At 39.1% G+C, this 18,585-nt stretch overlaps 1 protein-coding gene across 1 annotated transcript in view; it reads left to right on the forward strand.

Moving 5' to 3' along the window:
- LOC115213843 (phosphatidylinositol 4-phosphate 3-kinase C2 domain-containing subunit alpha) overlaps positions 1-18,585 on the forward strand; it is a 214,296-nt gene that overhangs the window by 24,506 nt on the left and 171,205 nt on the right. Inside the window, exon 2 of the mRNA XM_029782778.2 lies at positions 4,986-6,510. Within this exon, the coding sequence (XP_029638638.1) occupies positions 5,158-6,510 (1,353 nt within the window). The 5' untranslated portion in view covers positions 4,986-5,157. The remainder of the gene's footprint in view (positions 1-4,985; positions 6,511-18,585) is intronic.

Consider the following 18,585-nt stretch of genomic DNA (forward strand, 5'->3'; position numbering starts at 1 on the left):
TGTGTGTAAGACAGTCTTCTTTCAGTTTCCGACTCTTAGACTCCCTCACAAAGCAATGGTCAGCCAGGGGCTATAGGGCTATAGTAGGAAACACTTGGCAAAGGTGCTATGCAGTGGGACTGAACCCAAAACTGTGGTTAGGAAGCAAATTCTTAACCACGTACCCATACCTATATATATTATCACTTAATATAATATCTTACATCATTTTAGGGTCTAGTGCTAACTAGTATGTTATATTATGAAGCAGGCTGATAAAGAATAGTGTATATATACCAAGAGATTATGTAACTGAATACACAGTAGATTGTGAGGTTTGAAGTCCAGACTCCATTTATCAATTTCATAGTCTGTAGTTAAAAATACACGCTTCATCGTTATGTTGTTATTGCTAATTAGCTCTGAATCATTTTGCTGATGTTCTTTTAATTAAGTCATAATCAGTTTGTTGTTCTTTTAATTAACTCCTAATCATTTTGTTGTTGTTTGGGTTTTTTTCTAATTAACTTATAATCAGCTTGAGGGGAAAATATCTACTGTTTAGCTCAAGTCAGCCTGACAGAAAAGCTATTCCAGCCATGACCATCCATCTCAATATTTCAGGCATAATGCATCTAGAACTATATTATCCAGTGTAATTTGAAGGAAAGTTAGCTGGTATTGCTAGCTGATCAAATGACCACATAGAGGATATATTTAATAACCTTGTATTTGTTGCATAGATAGACCTAAGATAGATGTGATCAAGCAGACCTGTGGCATTTTAGTACTCAGTTAAATCTTTTATCTTTTACTTGTTTCGGTCAGTGCACTCTGGCCATGCTGGAGCATCACCCTGAAGGGTTAGTAAAAGTAATCGACGCCAGTACTTATTTTTTTTTTGTTATGGCTGGAACTTATACTGTTGGTCTCTTTTGCTGAACTGCTAAGTTACAGGTAATAAAGAAACCAAAAGCAGTGTCAGTCAGTGGTGGAGCACAAATACAGACACGTGTGTGTGTAGGTATGTGTGTGTGTGTATACATATCACTACTAGTCAAGTGCTAGGATCAATATAATTGACTAACTTCACCACCCCTATAATTGCTAGCCTTGTGCCAAAACTTTGAAACAGTTGTCATTATTATTAAGGTGGCGAACTGGCAGAAACATTAGCACGCCGGGCGAACTGCTTAGGGGTATTTCGTCCGCCGCTACGTTCTGAGTTCAAATTCCGTCGAGGTCGACTTTGCCTTTCATCCTTTCGGGGTCGATTAAATAAGTACCAGTTACGCACTGGGGTCAATATAATCGACTTAGTCCATTTGTCTGTCCTTGGTTGTCCTCTCTGTGTTTAGCCCCTTGTGGGTAGTAAAGAAATAAGTATTTCGTCTGCTGTTACATTCTGAGTTCAAATTCCACCGAGGTCGACTTTGCCTTTCATCCTTTCGGGGTCGATTAAATAAGTACCAGTTACGCACCAGGGTCGGTATAATCAACTTAATCCGTTTGTCTGTCATTGTTTGTCCTCTGTGTGTTTAGCCCCTTGTGGGTAGTAAAGAAATAGGTATTTTACCCATCACTACATTCTGAGTTCAAATTCTGCCAAGGTCGACGTTACCTTTCATCCTTTCAGGGTTGATAAATTAAGTACCAGTGAAACACTCAGGTGGCTATAATCGACTAGTCCCCTCTCCACAAATTTCAAGCCTTGTGCCTATAGTAGAGAGGATTATTATTATTATTATTATTATATTATTATTATTAAGACAGCGAGCTGGAAGAATCATTAGCACATTGGGAAAAATGCTTAGTGATGTTTCATCTGTCTTTACATTCTGAGTTCAAATTCCGCCAAGGTCGACTTTGCCCTTCATCCTTTCAGGGTCGATAGAATAAGTGCCAGTTGAGCACTAGATCAATGTCATCAACTATCTCCCTCCCTGGAGTCAATGTAATCGACTTAATCCTTTTGTCTGTCCTTGTTTGTACCCTCTCTGTTTAGCCCCTTGTGGGCAATAAAGAAATAAATATTTGAGTTGGATATGGCCAATTAAACATTAGAGGTTTAAATTGACACTCTACTTCCTACACATGAAGAAGGAATTGATGTTACCAGTCTATAACTATTCTAGAAATATCTATTGCAAATTTTGGTACAAGGCCAGCAATTTCTGGGGAGAGGCTAAGTCGATTTCATCAACTGCAGTGCTTAACTGGTGCTTATTTTATCAGTCTTGAAAGGATGAAAGCCAAGTCAACCTTGGTGAAATTTGAACTCAAAATGTAAAGACAGACGAAATACTGCTAATTAATTCTGCAGCTGCCACCTGACTATTCAAGAAATATTAAGAAGACTTATTTTTGCATGATGTGATATGATGGTAAATTCCTTAAAATTCTTGCATCGTTAAGTAAAGATTTTAAAATTCCTAAAATAGCTAAACTGACTCATTGAAATTTTCTTTTTTTAATATTGCAAATTCCTTATATGAAATTAATGTTAACCGCACAAATATTCCATCAGGTAATTTAATCTTTCAGTTTCATAAGTAGAAAACAGAAAGAAATTAAAAATATTTATTCCTTTGGAGAATATAAAAGACTAACAATATAAAAGCAGCTCCTTCATCTCCTGTACTCTTAGATGACCATGTTGTAATGTTTGGTGGTGTGTTTATGAGAAAACTCTGAAGATTGTGTTGAAAATAGGCTCAAGCATGGCTTTGTGCTAAGAAGCTTTCTTCCCAACTTCCCAACCACATGGTTCCAGGTTCAGTCCCACTGCATGGTACTCTGGGCAAATGTCTTCTATTATAGCCCCAGGTTGACCAAAGCCTTGTGAATGGACTTGGTAGAAGGAAACTATAAGAAGCCCACATGTATATCAGCTGTAAAACCCATGTCAAAACAGACAATGTGACATGAGAGATGGTTTTTGTGTTATGTAGGCTATCAACCCCAAGTATTCATCTGGTACTGTATTTTATTGTCCCTGGAAGGGGTGAAAGGCAAAGTTGACCACAGTGAGATTTGAACTCAAAATAAATGAGCAAATGAAGAACCAGAACAAATACTGGCAATCTAATGATTCTGTAAATCTACCAAGATTTCATTGACTCTTTGGTTTGCTTTACATTAGAAAAAAATTTAATGAAAGCAATTGTCTTTTGTTTGACACAATAATAGGTTTGCAATGAATACCTGTCTAGCTCACCTGCTGAAATTGCTATCTTTCAAGCTACACACTAGTTTCAAAGGAAAGATTCATGTCTTATTCTTTCATTCGATTTCTCTTTTGTTCTCCTGCTATTAACTCTTCTCCATATCATTTGTTTCCTTACAATAACAGCATGAATTTTACTCTATTTTTATCATCACCAAGTCCATCCTCATCATTGGTTTTGTTGCTATTTTCCTCATCATCAACCTTGTCACCAACATTATCATCATCATCATTATCATTGTCATCATAGTCACCATAGTGATCATCATCATCATCATCATTTCCTTATCATAGCTGTCCCTTCTGGTTCTAAATTAGATATTGGTTGTTGTCGCCTTTATCATTCATTCTTCAGGAGGACAGTGGGTAGGAACAATTAAATATAATGCCAGTTAAGTACTGGACTCAATTTAATCAACTACAACTTCTTCCCAAATTTCTAGCTTTTTTTCCTCCTCCTCCTCCTCCTCATCATCATCATCGTTTAACATCCGCTTTCCATGCCAACATGGGTTGGACGATTTGACTGAGGACTGGTGAACCAGATGGCTGCACCAGGCTCCAATCTGATCTGGCAGAGTTTCTACAGATTGGAGCCTGGTGCAGCCATCTGGTTCACCAGTCCTTAGTCAAATGATCCAACCCATGCTGGCATGGAAAACAGACATTAAACGATGAGGATGATGATGATGAGGCAAAAAAAGAAATTATCATCATCATTATTATTATTGTTATTGTTCCTATAGCTCTGGTTTTGTTGAAACTCTTACAATCTTGCAAGAATAGTAAGTTTGCTACCTGCAGCCTATGGTACCATGCTTTTTGTTCTCTTCAACCATCTGCACTCTCTTGTTGTTTCTGACCATACCAAGGAGGTAAGCCTTCTGTAACCACTCTACTAGACACTCTGTTCCTATTTCCTTTGTTGTTTGTTCCTTCTCGAGCCATGCCTGGCTCATAAGGGCCGGTTTCCCGGTTTCCTTGGCGTATAGTTTCCCCACCTGGACAGCATGCCAGTCCGTCGCAGGTGAGCTGCAAGATGCAGGAGGAAAGAGTGAGAAAAAGTTGTGGTGAAAGAGTCAGCAGATGTTTGCCATTACCTTCTGCCGGAGCTGCGTGGAGCTTAGGTGTTTCACTCATAAACACACACACCGCCTGGTCTGAGATTTGAACCCTCAATCCCTTGACCGCAAGTCCACTGCTCTAACCAGTAGGCCATGTGCCTCCACCTATTTCCTTTGTGTTCTTTATTATTATTACATTTTTTATTATTGATTTAATTACCTTCCTCCAAATTTCAGGCTCTGTTCCTATATTGTACTTATATCATATAGTACCTATATTGCTTATCATCACTATCATCCTCATCATCATCATCATTGAGGTTGATATAAGAAAATATTAACCAAGTACTGGGGTTGATTCAGTTGGTTGCATACCAAGGAAACATTTGTAGATTATCACAGCTGCAATGCCTTTGATCATAGATGCACAAGCGCGCGTGCACACACACAGACACACACACATACACAAAATAAAAAAACAAATGTTGAATGCTAGCCATTATTTTTATGTGGTTATATGTGTGTGTATTTCATTCTTGGTGTCAGGTGAGAGATAAATAGAAGCATGTATGGAAGGCCAGCAGTCGCAGAATGTGCTACAAAGAGATAAGAAAAATAAAATCGCCAGAATGTAGTAAATTATTTCAGTTACTAATTAATTTCTAATTTTGTAAAAAATATCATTTAATTTTTTTTTTTTTATATATATTTTTCAGATAACTATCAAATGTGTGAACTCATCTTCTACCAAGGAATGCGTCAACAAAGTTGAATTCCTTAAAGTTTTTTTTTTTTTTTAAAAACTTCTTTGAAAAGTTTTAATTTTTTTAATTTATTAAATAAATACATGTAGTTTAACTCATTCAAAACCCTAAAGATTTCCTCAAAATGGCTTACTACGCTATTGATCCGCCTCCAACAGTTCCCTCCAGAGTAAGAGATCGCACACAGCGAAAGGTTTTCATCCCGGGTCAGAAGGATAGTAAAGAAAATATATCTGATATGACAGATTTCACAGAGAAGTCACCTACATTGATAACACTGGATGACTTGGAATCCACCAGTAAATTTAGTTCAGATTTAGAAGGACTTGATTTAAGTTACCCTAACTTGGGATCAAATACTCTGAAGAAAGGTTTAAGTAATTCTATGGAAGATTTAAGTGCAACAAGCAAAGCCTACCCAGATATCAGTGGTTTGTTCTATGAACTGAGGTCAGATGTGTATTTCAACAGTTGTGTGCCTCCTCCAATTGGCTTCAGTCATTTAACAGATTGTCCTGTTAATATTGAACAACGTGTGCCATTATCACAAGTCTCACGGTCTCAACCACCAGAACAAGCCTTGCAATTACCGTCACAACAAAAACCCCCGTGTCCATTCTCTCCTCAAAGTTACCAAAATGTACAGACTTCAACGCCTTTTCAGTACCCGTCTCCTGCTCTTGTAACTAATTCCCATCAAATGCTAGTCCCATCGCCTTTGCCATGGGAAGGAGACCCCTCAGGTTTGTTCAAAGAGAGAAAACCTTCCCTATCTAACATGCATCGTCCAGCCAGCTTGAATGATCTGGATGACATTGATACTTACCCTAAAACTGTACCCTTAACAAACAGTGCCTCTGCAACAACAACCCCTGTTGTGGACACCTTCAGCATTGAGTACCCTCAAGGAAATGGAATTGCTCACACAACAGCAAATCTCATAGATTTTTATGATAGAGAATATCTCAATTTAGCAGACTTTGATCCTTACAGAGTGGAACAACAAATTTGTTCTTCGGTGTCGTCTCCACAAGAATCATCAGCTGTGTCCCCTCCAAAGGATAAGGGTATGAGAAAGTCTGAGAGTGAAAATGATTTATTGAATTGCACGTCACTTCTTTTGGAATGGTCAGAAGTTCCTGATAAAAATAGCCCTGCACAGGTCAGTAAGAACAACAATGATTTATTTCACATATCATTTCTTGAGGAATGGGCTGAAACTGCTGATGTAAGTAACACTGCACAGGCTAGCGAGGAAACGGCACAAAGTTGGAACCATGACTATGCAAACTCCATGGTTGAACTCTCCCAGAGTTCTAATATTATTGTTGATTTACCAAAAATGCCACAAAAAGACGACAACAAACCTTTGGATACAATTGTACCATTACAGCACTACCCTACTAAGAAACCTACTAAGGATTTCTCTAAACAGGATATACCGCCAAAAAGTACCTCGTGGACATTTCTCCGTAAGGTAAGACTTCTTTCTTCAAGTTCTGCAATATGGCTAATTGCCATTCATTTCATGTTTTTTCCATAATTCATTTTTCTTGTGTGTGTGCGTGTACATGCATGTGTGTGTGCATGTGCCACTGTCCTCATTGTTTTAACAGCTACTTTTCCATGCTTGCATGGATCAGATGAGTCATCAATGAAGCAGATATTTCTTAAGGCCAGATCTTTTTGTGGTCAATCTTCATCTGTTTCCAACTAAGGTAATAATTCCTCCAGCCTATTGAACCACAAACATTCTGAAAATACTTTGGCAAATTTTTCCTATTCAGTGGCACCCCCAAGGTGCCACGAAATGGGTTTTAGATAAATCTTATATAGCCATGTTGCAGATCTGTCCAACCCATGCTAGAATGCAAAAACTACCTTAAAGCATGAATGAAGATGATCTCTCACACTCGCACACATACACACACACACACATACACACACACATGCAAGAACATATGCATAATCACATACACACATACACAAGCCACTAACACACACATACAAGTCACATATACACACAGAAGCCACATATATATATATACACACACACACACAAGCCACATGTATACACACGTACAAGCCACAAGTATACACACATGCAAGCCACATATATACACACTCACACACAAGCCATATATACACACTCAGATACAAGCCATATGTACACACACACAAAGCCACATGTATACACACACACAAAGCCATATATACACACACAAACCACATATACACACACAAGCCACATATATACACACACACAAGCCACATATACACACACACACAAGCCACATATACACACACACACAAGCCACATATATACACACACAAGCCACATATACACAATCACACACACACACACACACAAGCCACATATACACACACACAAGCCATATATACACACACACACAAGCCACATATACACACACACACAAGCCACATATACACACGCACACAAGCCACATACACACAACACACACAAGCCGTATATACACAATCACACACACACACACACACAATCCACATACACACACACAAGCTACATATACATAATTTCATATACGCAAACAAGCACAGACACACAAGCACATATATACATGCATACACATTTGTGCATTGTGTTTTTCCTACTGAACAAAAATATTCTAAATATTTATATGATTGTTTGAAAAAAAAAAAACCTAGACACAGGATAGGCTGTGTGGTAAGAAACTTGCTTCCCAACCACATAGTTCCGGGTTCAGTGCTACTGCATGGCACCTTGAGCAAGTGTCTTCTGCTGTAGCCTCGAACTGACCAAAACCTTGTGAGTGGATTTGGTGGACAGAAACTGAAACAAGCCCATCATACATGTGTGTGTGTGTCTGTGTTTGTTCCCCCAACATCGCTTGACAACCAATGCTGGTGTATTTATGTCCCTGTAACTTAGCGGTTCGGCAAAAGGGACCGACAGAATAAGTACTAGGCTTACAAAGAATAAATCCTGGAGTCGATTTGCTCGACTAAAGGCAGTGCTCCAGCATGGCCACAGTCAAATGACTGAAACAAGTATAAAAGTATAAGCACAGGAGTGCCTATACTCTTCCCAACCATATAGTTGCACTGGTTGTCCTTTCCTTAATTAACACAGCAGAAATGGTTTGAGTGAGATTTAGCTGCTATGTTCTGTAGGTCAAGTATCCATGTAAATAGAGCCTCAAGGATGACAATTTGCTCTGGTTGTCCTTACATTAATACAAACAGCAGGGTGTAATTTGAGAGAGATTTGGCTGTTATTTCCAATGCCTCGAGTGTTCGTGTAGTCACAGAAACTACATGTAATGCTGATTTTTTTTCCTTAATCTCTTAACTTATGATCAAAGACATTCCAGTTGTGACCATCTCATCTTTTCATTGACATATAATGTAAGCTAGGCCTGTCTAATGTATATTTTTGTTCAGAGTTGTTTAGTAAATATATATTCAAATGAAAATATACATTCATTGTACTCTGAGGTCACTTATTTTTAATCTGAAATACTTCGTTCATTATGTTATTCCCATTTTCTATCATTAACTATCAGTAACTATAATTACCTTCATAATAAATTATTAACTGATCCAAAATAATTTATGTATTTATTCTTCCTTATATATATATATATGTATATATATATATATATATATAATAATAATAATATTAGGGAGTATAACTCCAAACTTACAGGGAAAAATTCAATTTAGTATTAAATAAAATTTCACAATATAAATATATATGTAAATTAGAGAAAAACCGCTATTATGCAATTCAAACAATGATAGACATAAACCAAATTATAAATTATATATATATATATTCTTTCTTAAATCAATAATAAAAAAAAAAATTTTTTTTGCATGGAAATTTAAAAAAAAACGTGTATGTTAAGAGATTAATCGGGACATTATTGGTAGGGTGTGTAGCTGCTATTTCTAATACTTCAAGTGTTCATATAGTCGCAGGCACTCAGAAGTTTGCACTATATGCCCTTTCCTTGATTAAAATAGTAGCAATATAATCTGAAGGAGATTTGGCTGTTGTTTGCAATAGGTCAAGCATCCATGTTGAGTCTCGGGCAGTTAAAAAGTTGTAGTGTTCCGGAATTTAACCATTGAAGCAAATATTTGGATGTGCCAATAAGCAGTTTGTGTTTACACAGCTGGACTAGATTCAGAGAATTGATCTGTGTTTTATCGGATGTTGATAATGTATACAGTGGCAGCAGCAGTGATGGTGGTGGTGGTGGTGGCTGCTGTAGTAGTAACAGATGTGTTGGCCTTTTTCTCTTTATCTTTCACTTGTTTCAGTCATTGGACTGTGGCCATGCTGGGGCAGCACTTTGAAGGATTTTTTTTTATCAAACAAATCGACACCAGTATTTATGGCTTTTTTTTTTAATTTTGAAGTCTATTTATTCTGTTTGTCCTCGTTTGCCCAACCACACCAGTTGTCAAGCAGTGGGGAGGAGGTACACAAACACAGAGGCACATACATACATGTGCACACACACATTTATATGTATATGTATGTATATATATATATATATCAGCCGAAACTGCGAGGATGATCCGGTTCTTGACTGAGGATAGAAAGCTTCGAATGTCCCGTCCTTGTATTTTTTGTATCGTCTATCTGGATGTTTTGTTGTCCCTCTTTGTATCAGCTAATTGTCTGGATGTTTTGCGTTCTTGTCCCATTTTGCATTTTATATCATCATCATCATCATCATCATTTAGCGTCCGTTCTCCATGCTAGCATGGGTTGGACGGTTCAACTGGGGTCTGTGAAGCTGGAAGGCTTCATCAGGCCCAGTCAGATCTGGCAGTGTTTCTACGGCTGGATGCCCTTCCTAACGCCAACCACTCCGTGAGTGTAGTGGGTGCTTTTTACGTGCCACCCGCACAGGTGCCAGACAGAGCTGGCAAACGGCCACAAACGGATGGTGCTTTTACGTGTCACCGACACGGGGGCCAGGCGAGGCTGGCAACGGACACGAACGGATGGTGCTTTTACGTGCCACCAACACGGGGGCCAGACAGAGCTGGCAAACGGCCATTAAACGGATGGTGCTTTTACGTGTCACCAGCACGGGGGCCAGGCGAGGCTAGCAACACACACATCCACACATCCTTTTAGCATTTAAACCAGTCACATTTGGCCTGGATATTCTACCTGCCTTATATCCAAACTGGCCAGATCCAGCCTCTCACACTTACCTTACAATGCCATTCTCAGATTCTATAATCAAGTAGCCTCTCGCCCCAAATTTCAGGACTTGTGCCTATAATAGAAAAGATTATTATTATTATTATTATTATTATTAAGGCAATGAGCTGGCAGAGTCATTAGCACGCTGGGCAAATTGCTTAGCGGCATTTTGTCTGTCTGCACAATCTGAGTTCATATTCCGCTGAGGTCAACTTTGCCTTTCGTCCTTTCAGGCTCAATAAATTAAAGTACTAGTGAAACCCTGGGACCAGTGTAATCGAGTAGTCACCTCCCCACAAATTTCAGATCTTGTACCTTTAGTAAAAAGATATTATTATTATTATTATTATTATTATTATTATTATTATTATTATTATTATTATTATTATTATTATTATTATTATTATATTATTATTGTTGTTGTTGTTGTTGTTATTATTAAAGGAAAGTGAGGGTGGAGTGGGAGTGAATTTATGGAAAGGTGGGTGAATGTTGCGAAAATGGCAAGAGTGGATGGTACCACCCTCAGTGTAGACTTGTGAGTTGGAAGAAAGAAGTTGGAGTAGGCTCCCATCCTTGGTACTCAGGGTGATCTTGGATGGCAGGGTTCCTTGATTATCCTAGAGGTCCTCCTGAATCAGAGGAATCCCATCACGAATCTTTTTTTTTCACACACCCCCTCTTTTTCTAGTGTCATATACTATGTATACTTCCCTTCTGCCAATCTGCTAATGTATATCATGTATACTTTTTATTTTATCATTCCATTATATGTAAACCCCAACACTTTATGCCTGTCTTTGTATTGTCCCCTTCAGCCTTCGCCCTGGAGACAAATAAAAGAAATCATTATTATTCATCATCATCATCATCATCGTTTAACGTCCGTTCTCCATGCTAGCATGGGTTGGACGGTTTGACTGGGGATCTGGGAAGCCAGAAGGCTGCACCAGACTCCAGTCTTATCTGGCAATGTTTCTACAGCTGGATGCCCTTCCTAACACCAACCACTCCGTGAGTGTAGTGGGTGCTTTTTTACGTGCCACCTGCACAGGTGCCAGGCGAGGCTGGCAACGGCCACGGTCGGATTGGTGTATTTTACGTGCCACCGGCACGGAGGCCAGTCGAGGCGGCGCTGGCATCGGCCACGAGTCGGATAGTGCTTTTTACGTACCACCAGACCAGGGATCCTGGCTGGTTCAATTCGATTTCGATTTCACTTGCCCCAACATGTCTTCGCAAGCAAAGGGGGTTGGCATGGGTGCCTGTCGTTGGATGAGGTTCTATATCGACTTTGCTTGCTTCAACAGGTCTTTGTGTCCAAGAGAGCAGTGCATGCCATCAAAGTGACACAGGGGTAAAATATACGAAGCCCATTATACCCATCATGAATACCCATCTGATAAGGGTACACTTGGTACATGCATCACAACCATGTGTATGCAACATGGTGATCTCATATCAAGACAAACAGCGCATGACCTTGTGGGTGGAGCCCAGTTAGAATTTTCTTCAGGTTGGGTACTCCATCTCGCTCAAAAGATCCCTGAATAAGGATTGTTTAAGGATGTTGAACAAAACACCCATTTTTCCAAAGGTGAATTATCCAAACCCCAAAGAACTCCCCTCAACACATGGTTATGATGTTCCCCCACTACTTCTGCTCGTGATCAGAGATGCACATATCGTTAGCCAATAAGGGACATGCTCAACTGGTGAAGGTCAAGCAACTGACAAGCAAATCTGTGGTATTGAGCAGAATATTTGCTGTAGCCCATCTTTTATACCAAGACAAAACAATGTACATGATAACACTTCCAATCAGTTAAGATCAGAAGCCATGAGAGCCACTGCCTGGTACTGCATCAGGGCATTTATTATTATTATTATTATTATTATTATTATTATTATTATTATTATTATTAATTATTATTATTATTAGTGTTATTATTATTAATTATTATTATTAATTATTATTATTATTATTATTAATTATTATCATCATCATCATCATCATCATCATCATCATTATTATTATTATTATTTGTACTCCACTCAAATTTGCCATCATTTAAGTCTCTCAGCTAACAGATTTTCCAAAGCTGCATTGTTCAGCATGTACAATACAAACTGCATTAGCGAAGCATCACTTTATCAACATGATACTGCACTTAACGTTGTCAATGAATGCCGTCTGCTGTTGAGCCACTGGAAAATTTGTGCAATTGTTTCGGTTTCTTAGAAAGAGAAGAAGAAAAATCAGTAAGGGATACAAGATAGAAATATCCTTGTCCTCTTTGTTGATGTTGACATTGTGAATACTACCTCTGCTGTTGCTGCTGCAGGTAATGTTGTTGTTGTTGTTGGTGTTGTCTTGTTATAACAATAATTTCATGAGAATCATGGGTAGGAGTGAATAATTAATTGACAGTGAATGGCAGTGGTTTGAGGTTGTAGTGAGAGCAGAGTACATGTTGCTGAGTAATTGGGTGTAGTTTAACTACTCATAAGAAAGCATACCTGCGTGGTGTCTAAGAAACCAGGTTCGCAGCTGAGTGGTCTCAGGTTTTAATTGAACAAATCCATCTCAGTACATGTTCTCTTTTAAGTCTGGTCTCTTTTGCTAAAGTGCCAGTTGTCAAGAGGTGGAGATGGACACACACACATACACGTTATATAAACAATGGGCTTCCACATAGTTTTCATTTACCAGATTCATTCACAAGGCATTCGTTAACCCGGGACTATAGCAGAAATCTCTTGTTGAAGGTGCCACACACTGGAACTGAACTCAAAACCACCTGCTTAAACACACCGATTCACTGATGGACATACACACACATACACACATTATATGAACAATGGGCTTCCACATAGTTTTCATTTACCAGATTCATTTCCAAGGCATTCATTAACCCAGGACTACAGCAGAAATCTCTTGTCGAAGGTACCACACAGTGGAACTGAACTCAAAACCACCTAGTTACAAAGCAAGCTTCTTAATCACACAGCTATGGCTGTTCCTATATTCTTGACTGGAAGCAGTGGCTCTTTAGCTATCATTATCATCATTTAATGCCCATTTTCCACTCTGGCATGGATTGGATAGTTTGACAGGAGCTGTCCAACCGGAAAGCAAGACCAGGCTCCAATTCTTTGTTTTGGTATGGTTTCTTATTTCTTTATTGTCCACAAGGGGCTAAATATAGAGGGGACAAACAAGGACAAACAAAGGGATTAAGTCAATTACATCGACCCCAGTGCATAACTGGTACCTAATTTATCGACCCTGAAAGGATGAAAGGCAAAGTTGACCTCGGCAGAATTTGAACTCAGAATGTAACGGCAGATGAAATTCCGCTAAGCATTTCGCTCGGCATGCTAACATTTCTGCCAGCTCTCTGCCTGTTTTGGTATGGCTTCTCTAGCTGGATGGTCATCCTTATACCAAGAAGTAAAATTCTTGGGGTTCATTCTTTGCAAGGTGATGGTGAAGTGGAGTGATGGATAAAATAAGTACCAGTAACATACTAGTACTTAAGATATCTGTACGATTGATTGATTGCATTTTTTCCCCCTTCCCCACAAAAATGCAGCTTTGTTTTCTATATAAGAAATCAATAATTTTTTTCTCTTGCTTAAACACACCGATTCACTGATCTTTAGGATATAAATGGAGTTGTTTGAATGCGATTCACTGATCTATAGAATACAAATGGAGTCGTTTGAATGTTTTATTTTACATTGCACACATTTCATGAACAATAAATCTAATTGATTACAAGTTTCAAATGATCCAGTAGCTACTTCACTGCATCGACAATAGTAAGAGTGACAAAGGAAGTGTCTGCGGAAGTCGGGCAGAATAAATATTGTAAGGTATTTTCTTGTATTGACACACCAGTTTATTGGCAATTTTCTCATGGATGTATAGATCTTTCACCAACATACACACAAATTACTGTTGCCTTAGCAAAGTTTCATTTTAATGTTGTATTTTGTATTGTACTAAAAAAATATTTTTTATTGTTCACCCATTTCAGTTATTGGACAGTGGCCATGCTGGTGTTCTGATTTGGAGGGCATTAGTTGAAGATATCACCCCCCCACTCCCCAAGTAATTATCTTTAACCCTTTAGTGTTTAAACCGGCCACATCCGGCCCATTATATTCTACATGTTTTATATTCAAACTGGCCATATCTAGCCTCTCACACTTAACCTACATTGACATTCTAAAAATAAACAATCACGTCATCGAAACCTCAAAGCTATAAGATAATGCATGATTAATTCAAAACAATTTGAGTGAAAAAGTATTACATTTAACAGAGTAATCTGAACACTAAAGGGTTAAGTCTGGTAATTCTATTAGTCTCTTTTGCCAAACTGTTAAGTTATAATGTAGCACTCTGTTGGCTATGATGATGAGGGTCCCGTTTGATCCAATCAACGGAACAGTCTGCTCATGAAATTAACATGCAAGTGGCTGAGCACTCCACAGACACATGTACCCTTAACGTAGTTCTCGGGGAGATTCAGCGTGACACAGAGTGTGACAAAGCTGGCCCTTTGAAATACAGGTATAACAGAAGCAGGAAGCAGGGCGAGTGTGTTTTATTATAGCCCCAGGCTGACCAAAAGACAGACAAAATGCCTAGCAGTATTTTGTCTGGCGTGCTAACAGTTTTTCTTGCTCACCAAAGCGACGAGCTGGCAGAAACGTTAGCAAGCCAGGCGAAATGCATAGCAGTATTTCGTCTGTCTTTATGTTCTGAGTTCAAATTCTGCTAAGGTCAACTTTGCTTTTCATCCTTTCGGGGTCGATAAATTAAGCACCAGTTGCGTACTGGGACTGATCTAATCGACTGGCCCCTCCCCCAAAATTTCAGGCCTTGTGCCTAAATTAGAAAAATATATCGGATGGTGTTAAGGCAGCAAGCTGGCAGAAACGTTGGGACGCCGGGTGAAATGCTTAGCAGTATTTCGTCTGTCTTTATGTTCTGAGTTCAAATTCCACCGAGGTCAACTTTGCCTTGCATTCTTTCAGGGTCGATAATTTAAGTACCAGTTGCATACTGCGGTTGATCTAATCAACTGCCTCCTCCCCTAAAATTTTGGGCTTTGTGCCAAGAGCAGAAATGATTTTTTTTTTCTCACTGCTGTATGTGGTATGAGTAGTAATTATACAAAGACCATTGATGAGTTTGAGATAAGCACCTGGTAAGACTGCGTGTGACCCAGCTTCAATTTCCAATTAATTCTATTTCACTTCATTTATATCGTTCATACATTGATTGGAGATGGTAGTGATTGTGGTGGTGGTCATGGTGGTGGTGGTGGTGGTGGTGGTCATGGTGTTAGGGAACACATATGTCATGAAATTTCATTGCCCCTCATCACCTCCTTCCATATCTCCGTAAATATGAGACCTCACATTTAATATAAAAGTAATTATTAATTATAAAAGAGGTAATCGAGAATGGCAATGGCCGTCGTGAAAGCAGTAATAGCAAGGATGCTAGGAAAGTGATGGGTGTGGGGTGAGAGTGGTGGTGATGGTGGCAAGAGTTACCATAATTATAATGAAGATAAATGATAATAGATTAGTGGTGGTGGTGGTGCTAGTTGGATGTTATGATAGTTATTGTGTTAACCCTTTTGATAATATATTTCTGTTGAAATATACTGGCTTTGTTTCAATTAATTTTGATATAATAGGCGTAGGAGTGGCTGTGTGGTAAGTAGCTTGCTTACCAACCACATGGTTCCGGGTTCATTGCGTGGCACTTTCTGCAAGTGTCTTCTACTATATACTCAGGCCGACCAAAGCCTTGTGAGTGGATTTGGTAGACAGAAACTGAAAGAAGCCTGTCGTATATTTGTATGTATGTATATGTATGTATGTATATATATATATGTATGTGTTTGTGTGTCGGTGTTTGTCCCCCCAACATCGCTTGACAACCGATGCTGGTGCGTTTACGTCTCCGTAACTTAGTGGTTCGGCAAAAGAGACCGATAGAATAAGTACTAGGTTTACAAAGAATAAGTCCTGGGTTCAATTTGCTCAACTAAAGGTGGTGCTCCAGCATGGCCGCAGTCAAATTACTGAAACAAGCAAAAGAGTAATAATAACATCGAAAAATATCTTAGGAACAAGAACCCAGGTTTGAAATTTCCCCAAGACACCTGATGAAGGCTGGAGGGTATATCAGCCAAAACATTGTGTTAACAACAAACAAGATGAGGACAAATATCCATTAAATGTAAATAATATAAATAAAAGCCAGTTTCCTTGTTTCATGACATAAACATTCCCCACCTGGACAGGATGTCGGGCCATCACATGATTACTCATTTTTGCAAGCTTAGTGAAGTGATGCATTTTGCTCAAGAACGCAATACATCGCCCTGTCCAGGAATCGAAACGACAATCTTATGATCACAAGTCCAACAGCCTAACCACTAAACCACAAGCCTCTTTACAGATGCACATGTGCCACCCTTCAGATGTTAAAGTGATCACAGAACAACATAAAATGGAATGTTTTGCTCAAGAATATAACACGCCGCCTGGTCTGGGAATTGAAACCACAATCTTGCAATCATGACCATGATGCCCTAACCACTTAAAGGCGGCAAGCTGGCAGAAACGTTAGCACGCTGGGCGAAATGCTTAGCAGTATTTCATCTGTCTTTACGTTCTGAGTTCAAATTCCGCCGAGGTTGACTTTGCTTTTCATCCTTTCGGGGTCGATTAAATAAGTACCAGTTACGCACTGGGGTCGATGTAATCGACTTAATCCCTTTGTCTGTCCTTGTTTGTCCCCTCTATGTTTAGCCCCTTGTGGCAATAAAGAAATATGATGCCCTAACCATTCGGCCACATGTCATATGTATGCTGTTTATTAACCACCTTTAGTCTCCCTTCCCCCTACTCACCTTCTCTCCCAAGAAACCATTTCCTTCTGCCCCATTCATAATTGTTTCTTTGTAACAACTTACAGAGTTGCTAACACTTCCTTCCATTCATCAATAATCAGATAAACTAAGCTAGTGGCACCATTTCTAGCCATTCTGAGGCCGTGTTTCTTTCTTTCCTCAAATGACTATACATAAATACTTGAGAATGTTGTTGTTGTATTTGCTTTTTTGTTTCATTAATAACTCCAGGATTGGTTGATGCGTCATTTCTCAGTATTCACTGCTACTTGTTATTGAGAATTAATTATTCACAAAACTTATAAAGTGTCAAAAGTAGTCTGTCCTTGTAATGATTAAGTAGGACTGTATCTAAAATTCACATGAGACCTACTTTAATTTCAATTTATAATTTTTTTCTTTTCCATTTTTTTATGCACTCACACACAGCAAATCAAAGGCCTTCCAGCTGTGACCACCCCTGTCTCATCTTTTTTTTTCCTTTTTTTTTTAGTACAGGAGTGGCTGTGTGGTAAGTAGCTTGCTTACAAACCACATGGTTCCGGGTTCAGTCCCACTGCATGGCACCTTGGGCAAGTGTCTTCTGCTATAGTCTCGGGCCGACCATAGCCTTGTGAGTGGATTTGGTAGACGGAAACTGAAAGAAGCCCGTCATATATATGTATACATGTGTCTGTGTGTGTGTGTGTGTTTGTGTGTCTGTGTTTGTGCCCCCAACATCGCTTGACAACCGATGCTGGTGTGCTTACGTCCCCGTAACTTAGCAGTTCGGCAATAGGAGACCGACAGAATAAGTACCAGGCTTACAAAGAATAAGTCCTGGGGTCGATTTGCTCGACTAAAGGCGGTGCATCCAGCCATAGAAGTCCTGCCAAAACAGATGACTGGGGCCTGGTGCAGCCCTCCAACATGCCAACCCATGTCAAACTGTACAATCCATAGAAAACGGATGATGATGATGATGTGGGAAGAAGAGTGATGGTGATAGTCAGACAGTAGTGTATCAAGAAGTAAACAATTTCCGGCACTCAACAAGTTATGATTTCTCAATATAAGTAGCGGTGAATATCAATAAATGACATTTCAGACTATCCTGGAGTTGTAAAAGTGGTTTTAAATGGTCATCATTGTTTTTTTTTTCCTCTCTCTCTCTTACGTGTTCAAAAGCATGTTTCTCACGTCGTTGCTCCTATTTGTGCGGTTAAACTTCAACTCTTCACTTATCACCAGGACTTCTGGTTTATAAGTAGTTCCCTGGTCGCCGTTGTTCTACACAACTTTCTTCTCTTGTACATTCTCACAGTGACTCATCTTCCACTAGTTCTCATCCTTTCCTTGTTGCTCTCCTCTCTTGTATAAGAAGTATTCCTACTTGAGT

The sequence above is a fragment of the Octopus sinensis genome, linkage group LG7, assembly GCF_006345805.1.
Source record: "Octopus sinensis linkage group LG7, ASM634580v1, whole genome shotgun sequence".
Lineage (NCBI taxonomy): Eukaryota > Metazoa > Mollusca > Cephalopoda > Octopoda > Octopodidae > Octopus > Octopus sinensis.